This window comes from Rhinopithecus roxellana, chromosome 20, assembly GCF_007565055.1.
Source record: "Rhinopithecus roxellana isolate Shanxi Qingling chromosome 20, ASM756505v1, whole genome shotgun sequence".
Taxonomy (NCBI): domain Eukaryota; kingdom Metazoa; phylum Chordata; class Mammalia; order Primates; family Cercopithecidae; genus Rhinopithecus; species Rhinopithecus roxellana.
In genome coordinates this window covers 17,487,807-17,507,524 of record NC_044568.1, presented here as the reverse complement: position 1 = coordinate 17,507,524, position 19,718 = coordinate 17,487,807, and the positions used below count along the sequence as shown (strand labels likewise).

At 51.5% G+C, this 19,718-nt stretch overlaps 1 protein-coding gene across 4 annotated transcripts in view; it reads right to left on the bottom strand.

The window, feature by feature from the left end:
- The window catches only part of NLRC5 (NLR family CARD domain containing 5), a 93,893-nt gene that overhangs the window by 26,476 nt on the left and 47,699 nt on the right, over window positions 1–19,718 (bottom strand). For all 4 annotated transcript variants that reach the window (XM_030925096.1, XM_010365463.2, XM_030925098.1 and 1 more), the window contains exons 14-25: window positions 18,735–18,818; window positions 17,670–17,759; window positions 14,757–14,825; window positions 13,892–13,960; window positions 13,036–13,125; window positions 12,541–12,624; window positions 10,983–11,072; window positions 9,829–9,873; window positions 8,667–8,756; window positions 7,376–7,459; window positions 3,282–3,365; window positions 95–184 (exon numbers count right to left, since the gene is read on the bottom strand). In XM_030925096.1, coding sequence (XP_030780956.1) covers window positions 95–184; window positions 3,282–3,365; window positions 7,376–7,459; window positions 8,667–8,756; window positions 9,829–9,873; window positions 10,983–11,072; window positions 12,541–12,624; window positions 13,036–13,125; window positions 13,892–13,960; window positions 14,757–14,825; window positions 17,670–17,759; window positions 18,735–18,818 — 969 coding nt within the window. The remainder of the gene's footprint in view (window positions 1–94; window positions 185–3,281; window positions 3,366–7,375; window positions 7,460–8,666; window positions 8,757–9,828; window positions 9,874–10,982; window positions 11,073–12,540; window positions 12,625–13,035; window positions 13,126–13,891; window positions 13,961–14,756; window positions 14,826–17,669; window positions 17,760–18,734; window positions 18,819–19,718) is intronic.

The following is a 19,718-nucleotide window of genomic DNA, read 5'->3' as shown; positions in this document are numbered from 1 at the left end:
GGGTCCTACTGTCTTCATCCTACCCCCTCATACCCACCAGACTCCAGGCGCAACCCTTCAGGACTAGTCCTGGCTGTCCCAGGGGAATGCTCACCTGAGATCCACCTTTTTAACCCGTGGGCACAGGCTTAAGGTGTTGGCCAGCAGGAAGGGGCTTTTCGGGGACAGTCCCGTCTGGCTCAGCCTGGAAAGGAAAGGGGGTAGATCCCAGCAAGATGAGTGGACAAGGAACCTGGCTAGGCTGGAGGGTAAGAAAAGGGAGGGTGGGGAGGGGTAGCAGCTCAGCAAGGCAATACGGAAACAGGCAGGGGCTCAAGAGGCACAAACAGGGCTGAAGGTCAGGCTGTGTGACCTTGGACAAGTGACTTCACCCCTCTGAGCTTCCGTTTCCTTATCTGGAAATCAAGACTTGTCATGTATGACGCTCGAGGTATATGAGAATTTAATTACATCATGCAGGTGCGCTGCTGGGCATGGGATCTGTGCTTGCTGCTATTATTACCATTGCTTTTACCTGCAAGCGCACATTTCACAGGCGAGTCCTTGCTCACGGAGAGTGGGAAGCTTCAGGCCCTTCGGACACAGGTTTTAAACCTTAGCGCTATTGAGATGTGGGGTCTGATAATTCCTTGTTGTTGGGGGCTGTCCTGTGCCCTACAGGATGTTTAGCAGCATCCCAGATCTCTAATCATTCGATGCCAGTAGCAGCACCCCTCATCCGCAGTCACGACCACCAAAAATATCTGCAGACATTTCCAAATGACCCCCAAGGGCGAAAATCACCCCCAGTTACAAACCACTGCCTTAGAGAAAGTGAGATGGGTCCACCTTGCTCTCAGAGGCAGCCTCAGCACCTCCATTTGCCTCACCCAGTAATCGTCCTATCAGCTTGTCTGTAAATTCCATTCTCAAGATCCACCCTGAGTCTACCCACTTCTATCCCACCCCAGCAATGATCAGCCCCCAGCATCCTTCAACCTGCTGCACACATCTCTTCCCATTCTCATTTCCACTCATATCTCCCAATCCCTTCTCTACCCAGCACTCAGACTGAACTTTTGAAAACCCAAATGAGGACCGGGCACAGTGGCTCATGCCTGTAGTCTCAGCACTTTGGGAAGCCGAGGCGGGTGGATCACTTGAGGTCAGGAGTTTGAGACCAGCCTGGTCTGTCTCTACTAAAAATACAAAAATTAGCCGGGCATGATGGTACACGCCTGTAATCCCAGCTACTTGGGAGGCTGAGGCACAAGAATTTCCTGAACCTGGGAGGCAGAGGTTGCAGTGAGCTGAGATTGCGCCATTGCACTCCAGCCTGGGTGACAGAGTGAGACCCTGTCCCCACCCTCCCCCACGAAAAAGAAAGAAAGAAAACCCAAATTATTCCTCTCCCTTTCATGTTCCCAGGAACAAAAGTCTAAACTCTTCCCATGGGCGCCAGGCCCTGTGCGACCCAACCTGAGCTCATCTCTCTCTTCCTCCTCTCCTTGGACTGTCCCTGCCAGCCACTGTGCTCTCACTGCATTGGTTCTGCGCTGTTCCTGGAGCCCACCAAGCTTAATCATGCCTCAGGGCCTCACACATGCCGTTCCCTCTGCCTAGAATGCAGTTCCCTGCTCTTCACAAGGTGAGCTCTCTGTCTTCCTTTAGGTCCCAGCTCAGCATCCCTCCTCAGAGACGTTCGCCGATGGCTTCTGCCATCATCTAAATCACCTCTCCAGCCACTCTTCACCATATCCCGAGAAAATTCCCTTATAACTGGCTAAGTTCATCTTATTTTACTTTATTTTTCAGCTCCCACTACTGTAAGATGAGCTCCAAGAAGATAAGGACATAGTCAACTTTTTCTGCTGTGTCTCCAGCCCCTCACACAGTGCCTGGCCCACAGTAGGGGCACAAGCACTACAAGCTGAGTACTATAAAGTTTAAACCCTGGCAAGGGGTCAGGCTGACCACCCCACTCCAAAGGCAGACAAGGAGTCGGGGTGAAGCTGTGTGACTTAGGCAAAGAGAAGTTCCTCTCTGGTCTGAGGTTAACAACCTGTTCAATTTTAACCTGCCACCTTTTATGTCCAAAGGAGTCCTTTCTGACTCATTCTTTCCAGGCAGGGGGGACTATTACAGGGTGCCATGGGGTGCTGTGAGCTGGGCTATACTTACCCCTGGAATGTGATCACGTCTCCTCCCTCCCTCCCAGATAAAACCCAAGCATAAACGAGATCCTGGAGGTGATGTGAGCCATCTTAGGCATTCCAGAGAGCCCCAGCCTTTGCACTGATGTTATTAACATTATGATTTACTTTCCTGTTGTATTTTTTCATCTCAGCTGCAGCTGCTTTCCCCACCACTAGAAGAATGTTTAAAGTAAGAAAGTTAATTTTTCTTTTTCTTCTAAAACTTTTTTTCTTTTTCTTTTCTTTTTTTCTTTTTTGAGATGGAGTTTCGCTCTTGTCGCCCAAGCTGGAGTGCAATGGTGCGATCTCGGCTCACTGCAACCTCCGCCTCCCAGGTTCAAGCAATTCTCCTGCCTCAGCCTCCCAAGTAGCTGGGATTACCAGCACCCACCGCCATGCCTGGCTAATTTTAGTATTTTTAGTAGAGACGGGATTTCACCACATTGGCCAGGCTGGTCTCAAACTCCTGACCTCAGGTGATCCGCCTGCCTCGGCCTCCCAAAGTGCTGGGATTACAGGCATGAGCCACCGCACCCGGCCTAAATCCTTTTAAAGTTCTAACCAGTCTGAGCTGAAATTAGAAAATAGTTTTAATACTTTGGGGGATGCTGCTTAAATTCCTTTTTTGCAGAGTTTGATAGTGATCTTTAAAAAACAGTGTGTGATATATACAGGACCTACATCTGTACAGCCCCTTTCTACGAGTGGGTGACCTTCCCGTGGGTAGGGTGAAGTAGGACAGCTCATTTGTCACAGATCTTCCATTTCTTAAGTTGATTTTAGAACAACTTATTTGAGTCCCAACCCTGGGGGAATGGGCGGAGAATATTAATCCCATTTGTCAGATGAGGAAACTGAGACGCAGAGGAGGCAAACGATGACCCCTGAGGTTGACAAAGTATTAGGGTGGAACTGGAAGCAGATTTGAGTCCCCAGTTGTGCCGGGTAAAATGAGAAAACAATCTAAGGGAAGAACGGAGCAGGTAGAGGGGGTTGGAGGGGGTAAAGGGGAGTTGAGGGGCTAGAGGGCAGGTACAGCTTTGCCATGGAGGAGCCTTAGGGACATGAGCACAAGGAACTGGGAAATAGGAAAAACTCTCATCTTACTGCAGCAGGCTCAGCTGAGGGAGTCGAGGGAGGCAGTCCAGCAGAGTCTTCAGGCTCTGGTCACTCAGGAACTCGCAGGACAATCTGTGAAACCAAGCATGTGGATGAGATGGGGAAAACCTTCCCGGAAAGCACGGCCTCACAGCCAGAGCCTTCTGGAGACGGGACCTAACCAGGGTCACCTGAAACATTCTCTCCTAGCACTGGGTCCGTGGGTTATCCGTGGGGCTGGAAGAAGAGGAAGGTCTTGTAAGTTTGGAAAATACGGGGTTAAGCCAAATTAAATGGTTTTGTTTGCTGCAGGGCTTCTCTGAGGCTGTGATAGGCTGCTGTGCATTATGAATTTCCAAGGAGCTACAGCAGACTTTTCCCCAAACTAAATGGACTAGCAGAATTAATTTTTGAGGGCCATGAAGGTCAGTGTTCTGCAAAACATGTTTGTTAAGAAAAGAATGTGGCTGGGCACAGTGGCTCATGCCTGTAATCCCAGCACTTTGGGAGGCTGGGGTGGGTGGATCACCTGAGGTCAGGAGTTCGGGACCAGCCTGGGCAACATGGCAAAATTCCACCTCTACTAAAAAAAATACAAAATATTAGCCAGGCGTGGTGGTGCGCACCTGTAGTCCTAGCTACTCAGGAGGCTGGGGCATGGGAATCGCTTGAACCTGGGAGGCAGAGGTTGCAGTGAGCCAAGATCACACCACTGCACTCCAGCCTGAGTGACAGAGTCTCCGTCTCAAAAAAGAAAAAAAAAAAGAAAGAAAGAAAAAAGAAAAGAAAACAATGCTGCCTCAACCCAGATGAGTGGATATGACAATGGAAATTCCACATACAACAGGTCAGCAAAGGAGACAGGGACTGGCTCAGGTCTCTAGTTGCCCACTAACACCAGACCAACCAGCTCATCATTGTCCAGATAATTTGTCAGAACCCAGTGCATTTAGGAGAAACTCCAGATACCTCCCTTGCTGTCTCTGCTCTAGATGGAGGACCAGGACGACTTAAGACTCTGAGCGCCCTGGGGTTTACATACAGCCCCTTCCTGGGGGGCCTGGAGCCACTTCCCGACCCTGCAGACCTCTACTATGTTCTCCTGCTGCCTTTTCCACCTTCCCCTTCCTCTCCTTCTGTTCCTTCATCCTCTGCAGGCTGTCCTCTCCCCTCTCCGGGGCCTCCAAGAGCCTGGCCCATCTCCGCTGCTTTCTCCTCTGGCTGGTTGGAGGGGAGGCATGGAGTGCAGGGACCCCACATCAACTGGCTTGGTGAGCTGGGGGGCAGGGTAGGGCGGGAGGAGCAGTCTGTGGTCCTGGGGCTGGAAGCCTCATGTTGGAGCCTCTGCCAGGGCCCAGGCTGGAAGCCCAACTCTACCCTTTCTGCCCCAGGGACTGGGCATAGGCTGCTGAGGCACAGTCAGGACCGGGGCCTTCATTGAGGGGTGGTCTTTCCAGAAACACCTCCCGTATAGTGTCCTACCAGACCCCAAATACACCGTGGGTTCTCGTTGGCAAAGGAGGTGCTTACACCCTCCTTTTATTTATTTATTTATTTATTTTTTAAGCAATGGAATCTTCACTCTTTACCACATCCCACATGATATGCCCGTATGTACACAGGCAAAGTGGACCTGCAGTGCTTGAATTCAGGGAGTGGGGATGGAGCCCCACTATCTATCTTCCCTGGCTTCCCCGGTGGAACCCCAGCACACAGTTGGTTAGTCACTGGACTTCAGCATTGAGTACCTTGATGACTATTTATAACAATAATCCTGCAAGTGATCACAGTACTCTACAGTTGGTAAAGTGCTTTCATATTCACTATTGCACTTTCTCGAACCACAGGTGATGGAGGGGGCCCTGAAACTCCCACCTGTGCTCAAACCACCCAGCACTGCCAGTGGGCTTTATTTATTTATTTATTTATTTATTTATTTATTTATTTATTCTTTTGAGATGGAGTCTTGCTCTGTTGCCCAGGCTGTATTTATTTATTCTTTGGAGATGGAGTCTTGCTCTGTTGCCCAGGCTGGAGTACAATGGCACGATCTCAGCTCACCACAATCTCTGCCTTCTGGGTTCAAGCGAGTCTCCTGCCTCAGCCTCCCAAGTAGCTGGGATTACAGGTGTGTGACACCATGCCCAGCTAATTTTTGTATTTTTAGTAGAGACGGGGTTTCACCATGTTGGCCAGGCTAGTCTTGAACTCCTGACCTCATGATCCACCCACCTTGGCCTCCCAAAGGGCTGGGATTACAGGTGTGAGCCACCACACCAGGCCCCCAGTGGGCTTTTTATATGAAGCTTCCTCTGTGAGTGGTTTGCCTTGGCCAGAAGAGCCTGCATCCCAGTCTCCTTGTGTTCCCAGGATGTGGCCCAGTGCTTGGTATACAATAGGTACTTAACAGTCAAATCATGTAAGAGTGCTTTTTGTAGCACTGACTGCAGTGCTACACAAAATAAAATACAACACTTAGAAGCAGTTTGGATCTCAATCTAGACCAAGCTTGTCCAGCCCACATAGCCTGCTGCATGCAGCCCAGGATGGCTTTGAATACAGCCTAACAAAAATTCGTAAACTTTCTTAAAACACCATGATTTTTTTTGGTGTTTTAAAAAAATTTTTTTTTAGCACATCAGCTATCACTAGTGTTAGTGTATTTTATGTGTGGCCCAAGACAATTCTTTTTCTTCTTCCAATGTGGCCCAGGGAAGCCAAAAGACTGGACACCCCTGATCTAGACTCTTGAAGGGTGTGGTGGAATAACTTGCAGCTCATCCTATACTGTGGCAATTTAGTATTAAAAGGCATCAGTATACACTCTGTGAAAACAACTAAGAGACAATCAGGGACCACTGACCATTGGATGACTTTAAGGAATTACCATTAATAGGGTAGGTCTGGGCCAGGCGCAGTGGCACATGCCTGTAATCCCAACACTTTGGGAGGCTCAGGCAGGTGGATCACTTGAGGTCAGGAGTTCGAGACCAGCCTGGCCAACATGATGAAACCCTGTCTCTACTAAAAATACAAAAATTAACCAGGTGTGATGGCACGCGCCTGTAATCCCAGCTACTCAGGAGGCTGAGGCAGGAGAATCACTTGAACCCAGGAGGCAGAGGTGGCAGCAAGCCGAGATCGTGCCATTGCACTCCAGCCTGGGCAACAAGAGCAAAACTCTGCCTCAGAAAAAAAAAATAGTGTAGGTCTGATAATGATTTTATGGTTATGTGTTTGAACCTGGAGAAGGACATGGGAAGGCCATACTCCAGGGGGTCAAACTGGATTATCTGGTTGGAAGGGCTGGAAGGGCATTTGAGATGGGGCTGGAAAGCAAGAAAAAAGACTGAAGCAAAATGGAAAACACAGATGCTGGGAAAACACAGTGCATGAAACTGTAGAATGCAGCTAGTCGATGATGGCAAACAGGTAGAAACTGAATATGCAAATAGACAAGGAGTAGACGGTCCTGTGGACACATGACAACATGGATTTGATGAGAGAAGAGGTTGTTTAGGTGAGGCAGGTTTTCTCTTGGATTTCTTTATTTTAAGGTAATTACTGTAATAAAAGGAAAGGCTGACCAGCCACTGTGCAGATGAGGAAGATGAGGCCCAGGGAGTTAAAGCCCTTTTGAGCCAAGAGTCCTGATTCCAGGTCCAGTCTCTGGTCCCAGACCCAGGTGTTCTGGGGTGAGTGAGGTGATAACCCCATGGAGACAGGAGGTGCCTTGAGGAAGGGCTTTCAGAAGTGCTACGCTCCAGCCATGGAGGCGGGTCCAAGTGAGGGCCCGGGTAAAGCTCCAGGGGTGGGATTGGAGGTAGACAGGGCTCCCAGGTGCCCTGAGTTGAGTGGATGGTGCAGGTGAAGGCTTCCCCAGACCAGCACAACATCTCCCAGTGGGAGACATGTGCTGCCTAAGGCTGGGGGCTGCCGAGAAACAGCCAAGTTTCTACCAAAGGCCAGGGGACTCTCGTGGGGCAGGGCTGGTGGGAAGAAACCAAGAAAGACTCACCTGGCTTCTAACCAGGAAGCCCCCTCCCAGGTCACTGGGCAGATCCCCACATGGCGCCCTCTGGGGCTGTGTCTTCGTTACTTACTGGAGTTCCAGGGGTCCTGGGCACTCCTTCAGAGTGGCACAGAGGTGGGAGAGGCTTGGGGGCTCCAGAGGACACTCACTGAGGCTGCAAAGGGGCAATGGGCAGGGCAGGGGATCAGAGAAAGCCCAGGGTCCCTGGCTAGCCCCAGGGGCTCTCTCCTCCTATCATCCCTCACTCTAAGTGGGAGGCCACAGGCCCCTTCCCCTGTGGGGCACTCGCTACCCTCCCGAATCTCCCCTGCAGCCCCCATTCCTCTTGCCCTGACAGCAACAGTGCAGGACCCTGAGTTCCCAGCTGCCCTTGTCAGTGACTCTCCAAGTCCTCCCCACTGCCCCCTCCAGAGCCCAGGCCACCATCCTCATTCACCTTGACCATTTAACACCCTCTGGGCTTCCACTCTTGCCTTCCTGCAATCCCTCTCCGCCCCGCAAGTGTCTCACATTTTTTTTTTTTTTTGAGACGGAGTCTCGCTCTGTCGCCCAGGCTGGAGTGCAGTGGCCGGATCTCAGCTCACTGCAAGCTCTGCCTCCCAGGTTTACGCCATTCTCCTGCCTCAGCCTCCCGAGTAGCTGGGACCATAGGCGCCCACCACCTTGCCCGGCTAGTTTTTTGTATTTTTTAGTAGAGACGGGGTTTCACCGTGTTAGCCAGGATGGTCTCGATCTCCTGACCTCGTGATCCGCCTGTCTCGGCCTCCCAAAGTGCTGGGATTACAGGCTTGAGCCACCGCGCCCGGCCGTGTCTCACATTTTAACACTGCAAATCTGACCAGGCCTCTCCCTGTTACCCTCTGTGGCTCCCCATTGCCCTGGTGCTAAAAGTGAAATTGAAATGTCCTTCCCAGGGCCTCACTTGCCTCTACTTTCCTGGAGGCCTAGAGAGAGATGGGGCCAAGTCAGGGTCTCACAGCCTCTCATGGCAGAGTTTGCAGATGGGGAGTGCATTTGTGGGGAGAGAGGCCAACCCCTTTCTTTCTGGAAAATGGGTGTTCCCTAGAGCAGATGGAGACCCCAGGCAGGGAGTGGCTGAGCTGCTCTGTTTGCTTCACAGAAATGTGGAATCTTCTCTCCAAGGAGAATGCAGGGCATGGGCCAGCTGAGCTGCCCCTCAGGGCCCAGAGCCCCCCCACTCCCAGCACCCCTCACATCCACCACTCTTTCTTTTCCTCTTCTCTTAAACTCCCTCTCTTCCCCCCATCCCAATCCCCAGCCCTAGCCCTTGCCAGCTCTGCCCCCTCTGACGCCTCATCCCTGTTGTGGTTACCCCCAAACAAGAAGTGCTGGGACAGTACCGGAGGCTCCTGGGGATGCAGCGCCGACGGAACCCCAAGAACTCGGCTCCAGCTGGGAAGTCTGGCGAAGATCCAGTGGCCCATATATCCCTAGGAGGGGGATCATTTAGAAAGAAGAGTTCAGATCACCCCCACGGACTCCCAGGCCAGCCCATATACCCCTAGGAGGGGGATCGTTTAGAAAGGAAGGTTCAGATCACCCACATTGGACTCCCAGACTTGGAAAGTCAGGGCTGGAAGGCATCTCAGAGACAATGAAGTCACTCGATCCTAGTTCAGTCCCTCATTGTTCAGATGGGAAAACTGAGGCTCAGGGAAGGGAAGCCCGAGTTAGAAAAGCCAGCAGCTCGTTCCTGTCCAGGTGAGCAGGCAGAAGGATCCAAGACAGAGCCTCTCTGACCATTGCTTGGCATCATGTGACTTCTGCCTCCCTGTATGTCAGTTCTTTGGGCTTCAAGAACCCAGGAGTTCCCCAGAAACAGAGATCCTATCCTGGGAAGCAAGACCACCCAGGCTTGAGCCACCCCTGGCTCCTGACAGCCCACCTGTGTGGCAGTGCCTTTTCTTGACACATTAGCTGTGGATTCTGTCTGCCCAGCCAGCTGCACTTGGGCCCACCCTGTCCTCTGCCACTGCTCCCAGCTGAGGCCAAGAGGCCTGATCCCACTAGAGGGCAGCCGGGAACATCATGAAGAGCTAAAATGGTATTGGTTGTTTACTGCGAAGACATGGAAACTTTTTTTTTCAGAGCACCAACGGCCCCTGCCTTCAGAGCGTGAAAGGGCAGTGACATGTATGAAGGGGTGAGTGTACAAAATTCCCCGAAAGGCAAAAGCACAAATATTTTCCTGTCTCCTCCCACACAGCAGCAATCTGCTGGCACCTGCTCTGCTCTGGTACCTCTCCCAACCATATCCCTTCCTTCCTCCCATCTGCATTGCCTCCTTCCAAGGGGAAAACAGGGCAGTTGATTACTGACAATTTACAGGGCAGCGGGGGAGGGGGCAGTGGTTACTGAAGTGGTGATTAAACCTCGTGTGCCCCACCTGGGTGGTTTAACTGAGGACTGAGTGGTTAGCATGGGTCTGGGGGGTGGGGGACCTGCAGCAGATGGGGACCAGAGTGGGAGGGGACTCCCCCACCCTGAGCATTCCCTTCTCACCTGCCTGTCTTGTCCCCTCTCAGGAGGATATGTTGGCTCTCAAAGCTGGAAGCAGAGAGAAGGCAGCAGTTTGAAAATGGGCAAAGACCAACTTCCCTGGTAGTGGCAAGAACCCAGACTGGTCAGGGCAAGGAGGGCCTGGGGTGGCCTGCTTTCTCAGCAAACAAGAAACACATTAAGCAACAATTACACGTATCAAGGCATGTGCAAAACACACCACTGACATTTCTCATTTGATTCTCACAATGAACAATGAGGTAAGAAATTCTTCTTTGTTGTTGTTTCAAAGAAAGGGTCTCGCTCTATTGCCCAGGCTGGAGTGCAGTGGTGCAGTCATGGCTCACTGCAGCCTCAACCTTCCCCAGTCTCAACTGATCCTACCGCCTCAGCCTCCCAAGTAGCTGGGACTACAGGCATGCCCCATGATGACTGTCTAATTTTTGTATTTTTTGTAGAGATGGAGTTTTGCCATGTTGAGCAGGCTGGTCTCAAACTCCAGGGCTCAAACGATCCTCCTGCCTTAGCCTCCCAAAGTGCTGGAATTACAGATGTGAGCCATTGTGCCTGATATTTTTTTTTCTTCGAGACAGAGTCTCGCTCTGTTGCCCAGGCTGGAGTGCAATGGTGTGATCACAACTCACTGCAGTTTCAATCTCCTGGGCCTAAGCAATCCTCTCACCTCAGCCTCCCAAGTAGGTGCATGCCATCATGCTTGGCTAATTTTAAAAGTTTCTATAGAGGTGGGGATGGGTCTCATTATGTTGTCCAGGCTGGTTTCATACTCCTAGGATCAAGTGATCCTCCTACCTTGGCCTCCCAAAATGCTGGGATTACAGGGGTGAGCCATAGTGCTTGGCCCCCAGATTTCTTAAAAGTCTCCGACGACAATCCAAAGAATGAGTGAGGCAGAATCAATGAACTCTCTAATGGTGGATTTGGAGAAATTTGAGCATCCATGAGGCCATACTTATTCATTCATTTGATTATTCATTCATTCAGTGGACACCCATCACATGCTCTCTGGATCTGATACTGCCCAAGGTGCTAAGGATGATAGTTCGGCATGAACTTGATGGATGAGGGGCTCACGTGGGAGCAGATGGCCTGTGGGATGGGGGACAGAGGCAGGGCTGGGGGCGGAGAGGCACGCTCACCTGATGTCTAAGTGGAAGAGCCACTGCAGAGTGGAGAAGCACCGAGCTAAACCCAACACAGCATCCAGGGACAAACCGTTCTCACTGAGGCTGGAGATCACAGAAGTGGCACAATGGAGGTCACTCAGGACCCAAACACATCCTCTTTGTGGTCAGGGCACAGGGCAGGGGAGGGCTCCCTGGTCCTAGATGACAGAACCCACTGAACCCAAGATGGTCAGAGAGCGCCCCTTTCAAGTCCTCCTGGTGCAGATGGGGAAACGGAGTCCCAGAGAGAAGCAAGGTCTCGCCCAAGGTTATGAGACATGTTGGTGACAGAGCTGAGATGGGAACCCAGGTTTGTGATGGATCTGAGGAGTGCTTTCTGGCTGGAGCTGGGCCTCGTTTTCTCCACCTGATAAGGGAGGGGTGGTGCCCAGTACAAAATGAAAATGTGGGGTCTCTTGTTCAGAAAGCAGGAACAAAGCATCTCCTTTCTTTCAGGGTCTCCTGTCAACTTGTCATTGTTTTCTATTTACTATTTAATGCTGCACTCCCCTCCCACCGGGACACGGGTAGGGCGAGTGTGGACCCTCACAGCACCAGGTCACGAGTCCAGAGTAATAAGAAGGTCACATGAGGATGTGTTAAAACCTGCAGTCTTCATGTAATTTGCCTGCAATGGTTAGGCCTTCCTTCCTTCCCAGGTGCAGGCCCTGAACAGGAACCAAGGCAACTCCCTTCCTTCCCAGCATTGCACAAAAAGAGGGTGTGAGCAGGAGATCCTTAGGCCACAGCACTCATTCCAGAGATTGTAGCCACCAACAGAGGCCACGCCTGCAATTTATGTATTTACTGACTGGGAACCAGGAGCTCAGAGAGGGGATGTAACTTGCCCAAAGTCACACAGCAAAGCGTGTGTCACAGAGCCAGCCTGGAATATAGTACCTGTGACCTCTCCCCGGGGCTCCTCTGGCTTTGGCCCAGAAGAGCTTGGGAGGAGGGAGCACTCTGTGAGCCAAAAGGACCGAGGGCATTTAGGGATCAAGAACTATGGTACACTGCAGGCAAACTTTGGGGATTGCTCCCACACACTCTCTGCCAGGTACTCAGGGCTCCTTGGCAGCCCTGGGTACCCTGCTTGAATGTCCTGTCTGGTACAAACCCTCCCTGGGGCCTACCCTGACCATAGCCCAGCTAACAGCCCCAGCCCCTTCCGGCACCCCAGGGCCAGAATAACAGCTGCCAGCCGTTAGTCATACTTCGCACCCACACCTGCCCTCCCCAGGGTGGCCTCAGAAAGCCTGTTCAGAGCTGCAGAGACAGGTTCCAGAAGCGAAACCTTGAATCAGAAGTGGGATTATTGAGTCACAGACTCTCTGAGTAAGAATCATCTATCAGCTAGCCTTCACCGAGCACTTACATTGTGTTAGGGGCAATTTTCATGCATTTTCTGATTTAATCTTTACAATAACCCCAGGAAGGATGGGGATGGGACAGAGAACGCTCCCCCTACTCCCCGCCACCCTCCGCCCCACCCCACCCCAGCCTCAGAGTCTCTGCCTAGCGGGTTACTCACTTCAAGGACTGCAGAGCTCCCAGTCCTGGGAGCAACTGAGCCAGCCGGGTTGCACCTTCATCCCCCAGAGCATTGCCTGAGAAGCTGGGGGTGGGGAGAAGGGAGGGGAGAACATCAGCAGGAGGGGAGTGGGTTGCTGGCAGCATGGTCCCTGCATTCCAGTTACTCAACTTCCTGAAACTGGACACAGCCCTGGGCTGCCAGGCCAGATCTCAGCAGATCTTGCATGGGCAGCTGTTGTCTCCCCTAGGTTCTTATTCTGAGGTTCATGGACCTCTGGAGGACCAGGGGTGAGCCTCCGAGTGTGTCAGACATGGGGGATCTGTATTTTGGGAGGAAGAGTCACAACTTTCACCAGATTCTCCAAGGGGTTTCTGATTTCAGCAGGGAAAGAACAGTTGATCTAAATCTTAAAAACCAAACACAAACACCAACACTAACTAACTCACTGTAATTGGCCCCACCCACCCACCTTCCAACGTACAAACCACTCACTCGAGGTGGAGGTGACCGAGGTGGCAGCTTCCTCCCAGAGCCTTGCAGAGCTGCTCTAGGTGCTTTGCTTGGAGGCCACAATGTGTCAGCCTGCCCAGGGGCAAAACCACAGCCCTGCATGTCCCACCAAACAGAGGCGGGAAGGAGCCGCTTTCCCACCCCCCAGACACAGAGGCAGAAAAAGAGGCTTGCAGGAGAGGAGGGACTGGGATGCATCTGGCACCCAGACAGATGGACAAAGAGGGACTAACACACACCACACCCATAGGATGTCACATATAGGCAGAAGGTGGGCAGAGACACAGACGGAAGGAAACCAAGACACAGAGATTCAGAGAGAGAGCAGATCAGAGGAAGACAGATAAGACTGAAATAACAGATAAATAAACTGATAAAACAGAAACATACAATGAGAGAGGGAAGAAATGAGAGAAACAGGCAGAGGGACATAGGGAGATTGGGACAGACATAGACCAGAGAGAAGGCAGGAAGAGTGGCTGTGGGAGCCCCCACACCCTGGCCCCAGGATCATGAGAGAAGGAGCCCAGTGCTCCCCTTCACCTCTTTTCAGAGTCCTCACAACTCCTCAGCTGCTGGGGGTCAGGGAGCTAAGGGGAGTGGGGTCCCCTGGGCTTGAGAAGGTGGTTGAGGGGGCTGCCTTGTGAGCCCTGTCCGGGGTAGGTTGGGCAGGGGAGGTAGGAGGTAGGGAAGCCAGGCCATGACTCCTGGACACAGCGGATCAGGCATGCTTCAGGGAGCACGTGGGGCCTGGGCGCAGGTTTGGGAGCAGGCTCTGAGCAGGGGAAGGGAAGGGGCTGGAATCAATCACACACAGGGCTGGAGGCCATCACTGTACCTCATCCTTCGGGAGCTCAGAGGCAGCTCAGAGTGCATCTGGAGCGTGAGGCTGTCAAGAAATGCAGCCCTGGAGGGACATCACCAAGGCCAGGCTGAGCAAAGGCCATGTCCTCCATCTCCAGAATCCATCCTTAGCCTGGCCTTCCACCATTGAGCCCTATACTCCACCTAGAGTCAGTCAGACCTTGGTGCCAATTTGGCATCTCCACTTCCTGGTTGTGTGACCCTGGACAAATCACAGCCTCTCACTGGGAGACTGCATGTGAACCACCTTAGTTCGGTGCTTGGTGCATACATGGCAAGTGCTCAATTAACCTTGACTGCTATTACCATTAATCTCATCCTCCTCCTCATCTGTGCTTCAGAGATGTCAGCCCCAGCTCAAATTGAGCCTTCAGTAGTTCAGACTCTACAGAAGAGATTGTGGGTGGGCTTCGGGAGCGAAGAGCTGAGTCTCTGCCCATGTGCTGGGCTGGGGCAATCCAGGACCCTAATGGGTCCTTGTGCGAAAGGGATCCAGAAGTTCCCATCAAGACCAGAGCTACAGGCCAGACAATCCCCTGGGTTCAGGCCGGAGGGCTCCAGTCCCCCAGCATCCCCCTCCAGCTACCCAACTCCCGCCCTGGCATGCTGTCTATTTCCTACACACTGGGGCTCCTTTCAGGCACCAAGAGAGGCGGAGGTGGTCTGGCTTTGGACCCTCCTGCTTTGGGGCTGCATCCTTTGCCAAGCCTGCTCAATTCCCGCTCTTCCGTGAATTTGTCCAGGTCACCGTGGCAGTTCACTGGCACTGCCCAGCTGTGGAGGGCAGAGAGGGGAATATCCCTGACTGAGCGTGGAGTTGGGGTGAAATCGGGCCCTACCTCTCTTGGGGCCCCTCCTGTTCCTGTGGCTCCTGGGCAAACATGAAGACCACAGTTTTGTGCTGCAGGCTGTGAAGAGAAAAGAGGGGTGAGGAAGCAAGAGGTTATTGGCTCCCTGTTGCTATTTTTTTTTGAGACAGAGTCTCACTCTGTTGCCCAAGCTGGTGTTCAGTGGTGCAATCATGATTCACTGAAGCCTCTACCTCCTTGGCTGAAGCAATCCTCCCACTTCAGCCTCCCGAGTAACTGAGATTACCGGCTTGTGCCATCACACCCAGCTAATTAAAAAAAAAAAAAAAAAAAAAAAAAAAAGCATGTAGAGACAGAGTCTATGTTGTCTAGTCTGACCTCGAACTTCTGGGCTTAAGTGATCCTCCCACCTTGGCTTCACAAAGTGCTGGGATGATAGGTGTGAGCCACCATGGCTGGCCTGTCACTTTTTACCCCTGGCCCCGGAGGACCTCTCAAGTGCCATCCCCCTGCCTCCAGCTGCAGCCACTTCCTCTGACTCCCCTCTGACTTCCTCGGAGCTCTCCGAGGGCTGAAATCTTTCTACCACAGATATTTCACAAATGTATCTATTGCCTAAATAAGCCCCATTTCCTGGCAAGTCTTAAAAGAAAACAAATTATGTGCTCTCTCTTTTAGCCCCAGGCTGAACCCCCCTCCCTCTGCTAGTCAGTGTTCTGTCTGTACTCAAAGTATGTGTGGATTACCCCTGGTAACCTCTGGAGTAGGTCCGTCAAAACTTCCTTTTTCTAGTGCAATAATTTTTGTCTTACAAAAATGGGATTAAATTATAGATTCTCTTTTTTAAACATTAGTTTTTTAAGGGCTAGAAGAAGGGGTGACAAATAATTATTGATACTTGATCATTATTGATGGGAACAGATTATACCATGCTCTCTCTCTTTTTTTTTTTTTTTTTTTGAGACGGAGTCTCACTCTGTCGCCCAGGCTGGAGTGCAGTGGCGCGATCTCGGCTCACTGCAAGCTCCGCCTCCCGGGTTCACGCCATTCTCCTGCCTCAGCCTCCTGAGTAGCTGGGACTACAGGCGCCCGCCACCGCGCCCGGCTAATTTTTTGTATTTTTAGTAGAGACGGGGTTTCACCATGGTCTCGATCTCCTGACCTTGTGATCCGCCCGTCTCGGCCTCCCAAAGTGCTGGGATTACAGGCGTGAGCCACCGTGCCCGGCCTTTTTTTTTTTTTTTTTTTTTTTTTTTTTTAATTTGAGATGGAGTCTCGCTCTGTCTCCCAGGCTGGAGTGCAGTGGCGTAATCTCAACTCACTGCAACCTCTGTGTCCCAGGTTCCAGCGATTCTTCTGCCTCAGCCTCTCGAGTAGCTGGAATTACAGGTGCACGCCACCATGCCCGGCTAGTTTTTGTATTTTTAGTGGAGACGGGGTTTCCCCCTGTTGACCAGGCTGGTCTTGAACTCCTGACCTCAGGTGATCCACCTGCCTCAGCCTCCCAAAGTGCTGGGATTACAGCATGAGCCACAGCACCTGGCCCAGATTATACCATTCTTTCTGCCATTGCGTATCTTGAAAAGTTTTATTATAATCTTTTATAATCTTTTAAGATGATGACTTAAAATTTTTATGTTTGGCCTGGTGCAGTGGTTCATACCTATAATCCTTGCTCTTTGGGAGGCCAGGGCAGGAGGATCACGTGAGCTCAGGAATTTGAGAGCAGCCTTGTCAACATAGCAAGACCCTATCTCTACAAAAAATAAAAAAAAATTGCCAGGCACAGTGACTCATGACTGTAATCCCAGCACTTTGGGAGACTGAGAGAGATGAATTGCTGAGCCCAGGATTTGGAGGTTACAGTGAGCTATGATTGTGTCACTACACTCCAGCCTTGGTAACAGAGCAAGATCCTGTCTCCAAAGAAATTTCTTTATGTTTACTTAATAATCCCCTGTCACCCTCCATATTAAAACTGCAACTATATTATCATTTATTTTCCATGGTTCCACTGAGTTCTCTCTGGAAGTAACTTAGTCTAACTAATATCCCTCGGTTAAACATTCCAGTTATTTTCATTTTTTTTCCAATTATAACCAGAGTCTATGTTGTCTAGTCTGGTCTTGAACTTCTGGGCTCAAAGTGTAGGTGAACTTCCCTACAGCTGAATGTGTTTGCACAATCATGATAATTTATTTAGTATAAGTTCCTGGGAGTGAATAGGGCATCGCTCGGAATGCACTAGGGACCCTTTATTGAATCATCATATACAGTGAACCGAGGTCCCCTCATCTACCTTTTGGGTGAATCGGCTTCCCTCTCCTCCCTTGAGGGGTGTTTAAAGCAGGGACCACCCTGCTCGGTTGAGAATGAGGCTTTCCTCCGAGTGGGAACTGAGTTGACATTAATCAGCATCCGTCCTCAGCTCCCCATACTCAACAGCGAGACTTACAGAAATAGGATTCCCTAGTGGCAGAGGCTGGGTCTGTGAATGGGGTAGGGGGTCACATGTCGCTTGTCAGTTGTGCAAGTCATGGACTGACAGTCTGCTCTCAGGAGAAACAGTCAGGGACTGAGGGAAGCCAAACGGAGCAGGTCCTTGGTCTCGTCCCCAGGGAACTTTGGCCCACTGGAGAGTTTGGGTTGGAGACTTGTGCCCTCTGCCTGTGTCATTGGCCACTCCGGGTTAGGGGGAAGCAGAGGTTGTATCCTCCCAGGCATCTCTGGCTCTTTTCTGCCAAGGGTAGTTCTCCAGAGGTATAAACTGTGAGCAGCCTATATCCGCAGCAGCTAGGAAGAGGGGTGCTGGCTGTAACGGGGTCTGGGTGGGACAGCAGCAGCATCTTCTGCTGGTCCCAAGGCCTGGGCCCAGAAGGAATTTCAAGGGTTTTAGAGAGAGCATGATGGGGGTTGGGTACCGTGGTCTGGGGGAGCTCCCACCTGATACGCAGTTCTGCCAGGGTCCAGCATGCACTCACAGCCCTCAGCACACAATGTACCCCGGCCAGAGAAAGCCCGTTGTCGCTGAGGCTGTGGAGAGCAGAAGGCAGCTGTTGGCATGTGGCTGAGGTCCCCAGCCCCAGCCAGCTCTAGCCCCTCCTCGTGGCTCAGCAGCTTGCTGGCTGTCACTCCTGGCTGTCCTGGGTCCCTTGCCAGGGGATCTCAAAGGATTCTGGTGCATGTGAGTGAGCCAAGAAATGCACGATACCCCAACCCCACTTGGAGAATAAAGTTATCCAGCTTGACAGCAAGAACTCAGTGTTTTTACTTCTCTGGCCCCCAGTTTCCTCATCTGTAAAATAACCACCATTTTCTGAGCCCTGACTGTACCAGACTCTGTACAAAAGGCTTCGAACATATATGGTTTCATGTAATCCCATTTTACAGAGGGGGAAACTGAAACCCAGAGACATTCAATTACTTTCCCAGGGTCACAAAGCTACTAAGTGACAGAGCCAGGATTGAAATCCAAAGCCGAGGCCCCAAATCACTGCTACCCAATCTCAACTCTCCCCAACCCCAACCCACACTTGATCTAAGACCCCTAAGACACCCCCACCCAAACATCACCCCCACCCCACGCAACACCACAGCACACCCAGCAGCCTAATAGCCTTCCTTTCCATCTCACCACCCCTCACACCAACAGTGTATCCCCACAGGAACACACCACTCCCTACCCCAGCACCCCAGCATGACACCTCCCTAGTGCAAAACCCCACCTCACCCTACTCCAGGGCTGCTACAAAGATGAATTGGAATCCAAGCCATTGATCTATAATAAATGCATTTTATACATTTAAGGGTGCTGGATGATTGGACTAAGAGAGTGGCTCATGCCAGAGGTGAAGGCAAGGCATGGTTGAACCATCTTGACTTTGCTGGAGTTGGGAGGAAGCAGGGGTGGCAGTGGATCAGCACCCTTACTGTTGATTATGAACACAGGGACCACCTGGGGCTCTACAGGGCCTTCCCTGGTACCCAGCAGTGGGGTGGACAACTCACTCCAGCTTCCTGGCGATGTGCAGCTGGGATGCAGCCTCTGCCATCAGCCGACAGCCTTCGTCTTCCAGCTGGTTCCCTGAGAGGCTGAGACAGAGGGGCCCAATGCACGTACTGTGGGGCTAGAGTCCTCCCTCAATCCCCATCACTTACTCTTTCTTTGCTGACTTTAGTCAAAGCATCGCTCTCAGGAATGAACCTTGATAATAACTGAAATCAACAGACTGCATACCACATGCCTGGCAACATCTTAGGTGCTTCTGTGACTTTTGGCCTATTTTGTCCTCATAGTGCTGATGATGTAAGCACTGTAATTATCCTCACCTTACTGATGAGTAAACTGAAGTGCAGAGTAGTTAAGGCACCTGCTCGAGGGTGAACCTGGATTTGAACCCAGGCAGCCTGCCTTCAAGGCCCCACCCTCAACTCTTCCTTTATGCTGCAAGCTACATAATTGCTTTTTGTGATAAACTTCATGATTATGGGGGCATCTGACCTAGTCTGGGAGTCGAGGATGGCTTCTTTGATGCTTAAGGTACTTGCTGAAAGTACTAGAAGGAGTTCAGTAGGTAAAAGGCGGGAGAGAGATGGAGGAAGGGTGTTCCTGGTGGTAGAAGCAGTACATACAAAGGTCCTGTGGCATAACCCATACAAGGACCTGAAAGAGAGCCAGTGTGTCTGCATTGGAGATTGAGTGGAAGGATGGGGTCAGATGGGGTTTGCGAGGCTGGGGGCAGGGTTCTGGACCACCTGGGAGTTTAGAATGTGGGCTTTATGCTGAGCAGTGGGAAGGAGTGAAGGGGGCAGGCATCAGTGAAATGTAATCTACTCTCTGCCAGGTGGAAGTGGCCAGGGTGAAAGCAGGGAAGCCAGCAAGGAGGGCAAGGCGAAGGGTTCATCCAGGTAAGAGATGAGGGTGGGTTGGACTAGAAAGGTGGAGGAAAAGAGGATAGTTTTGAGCACTACCTCTAGGTCCATCTGGAGGGA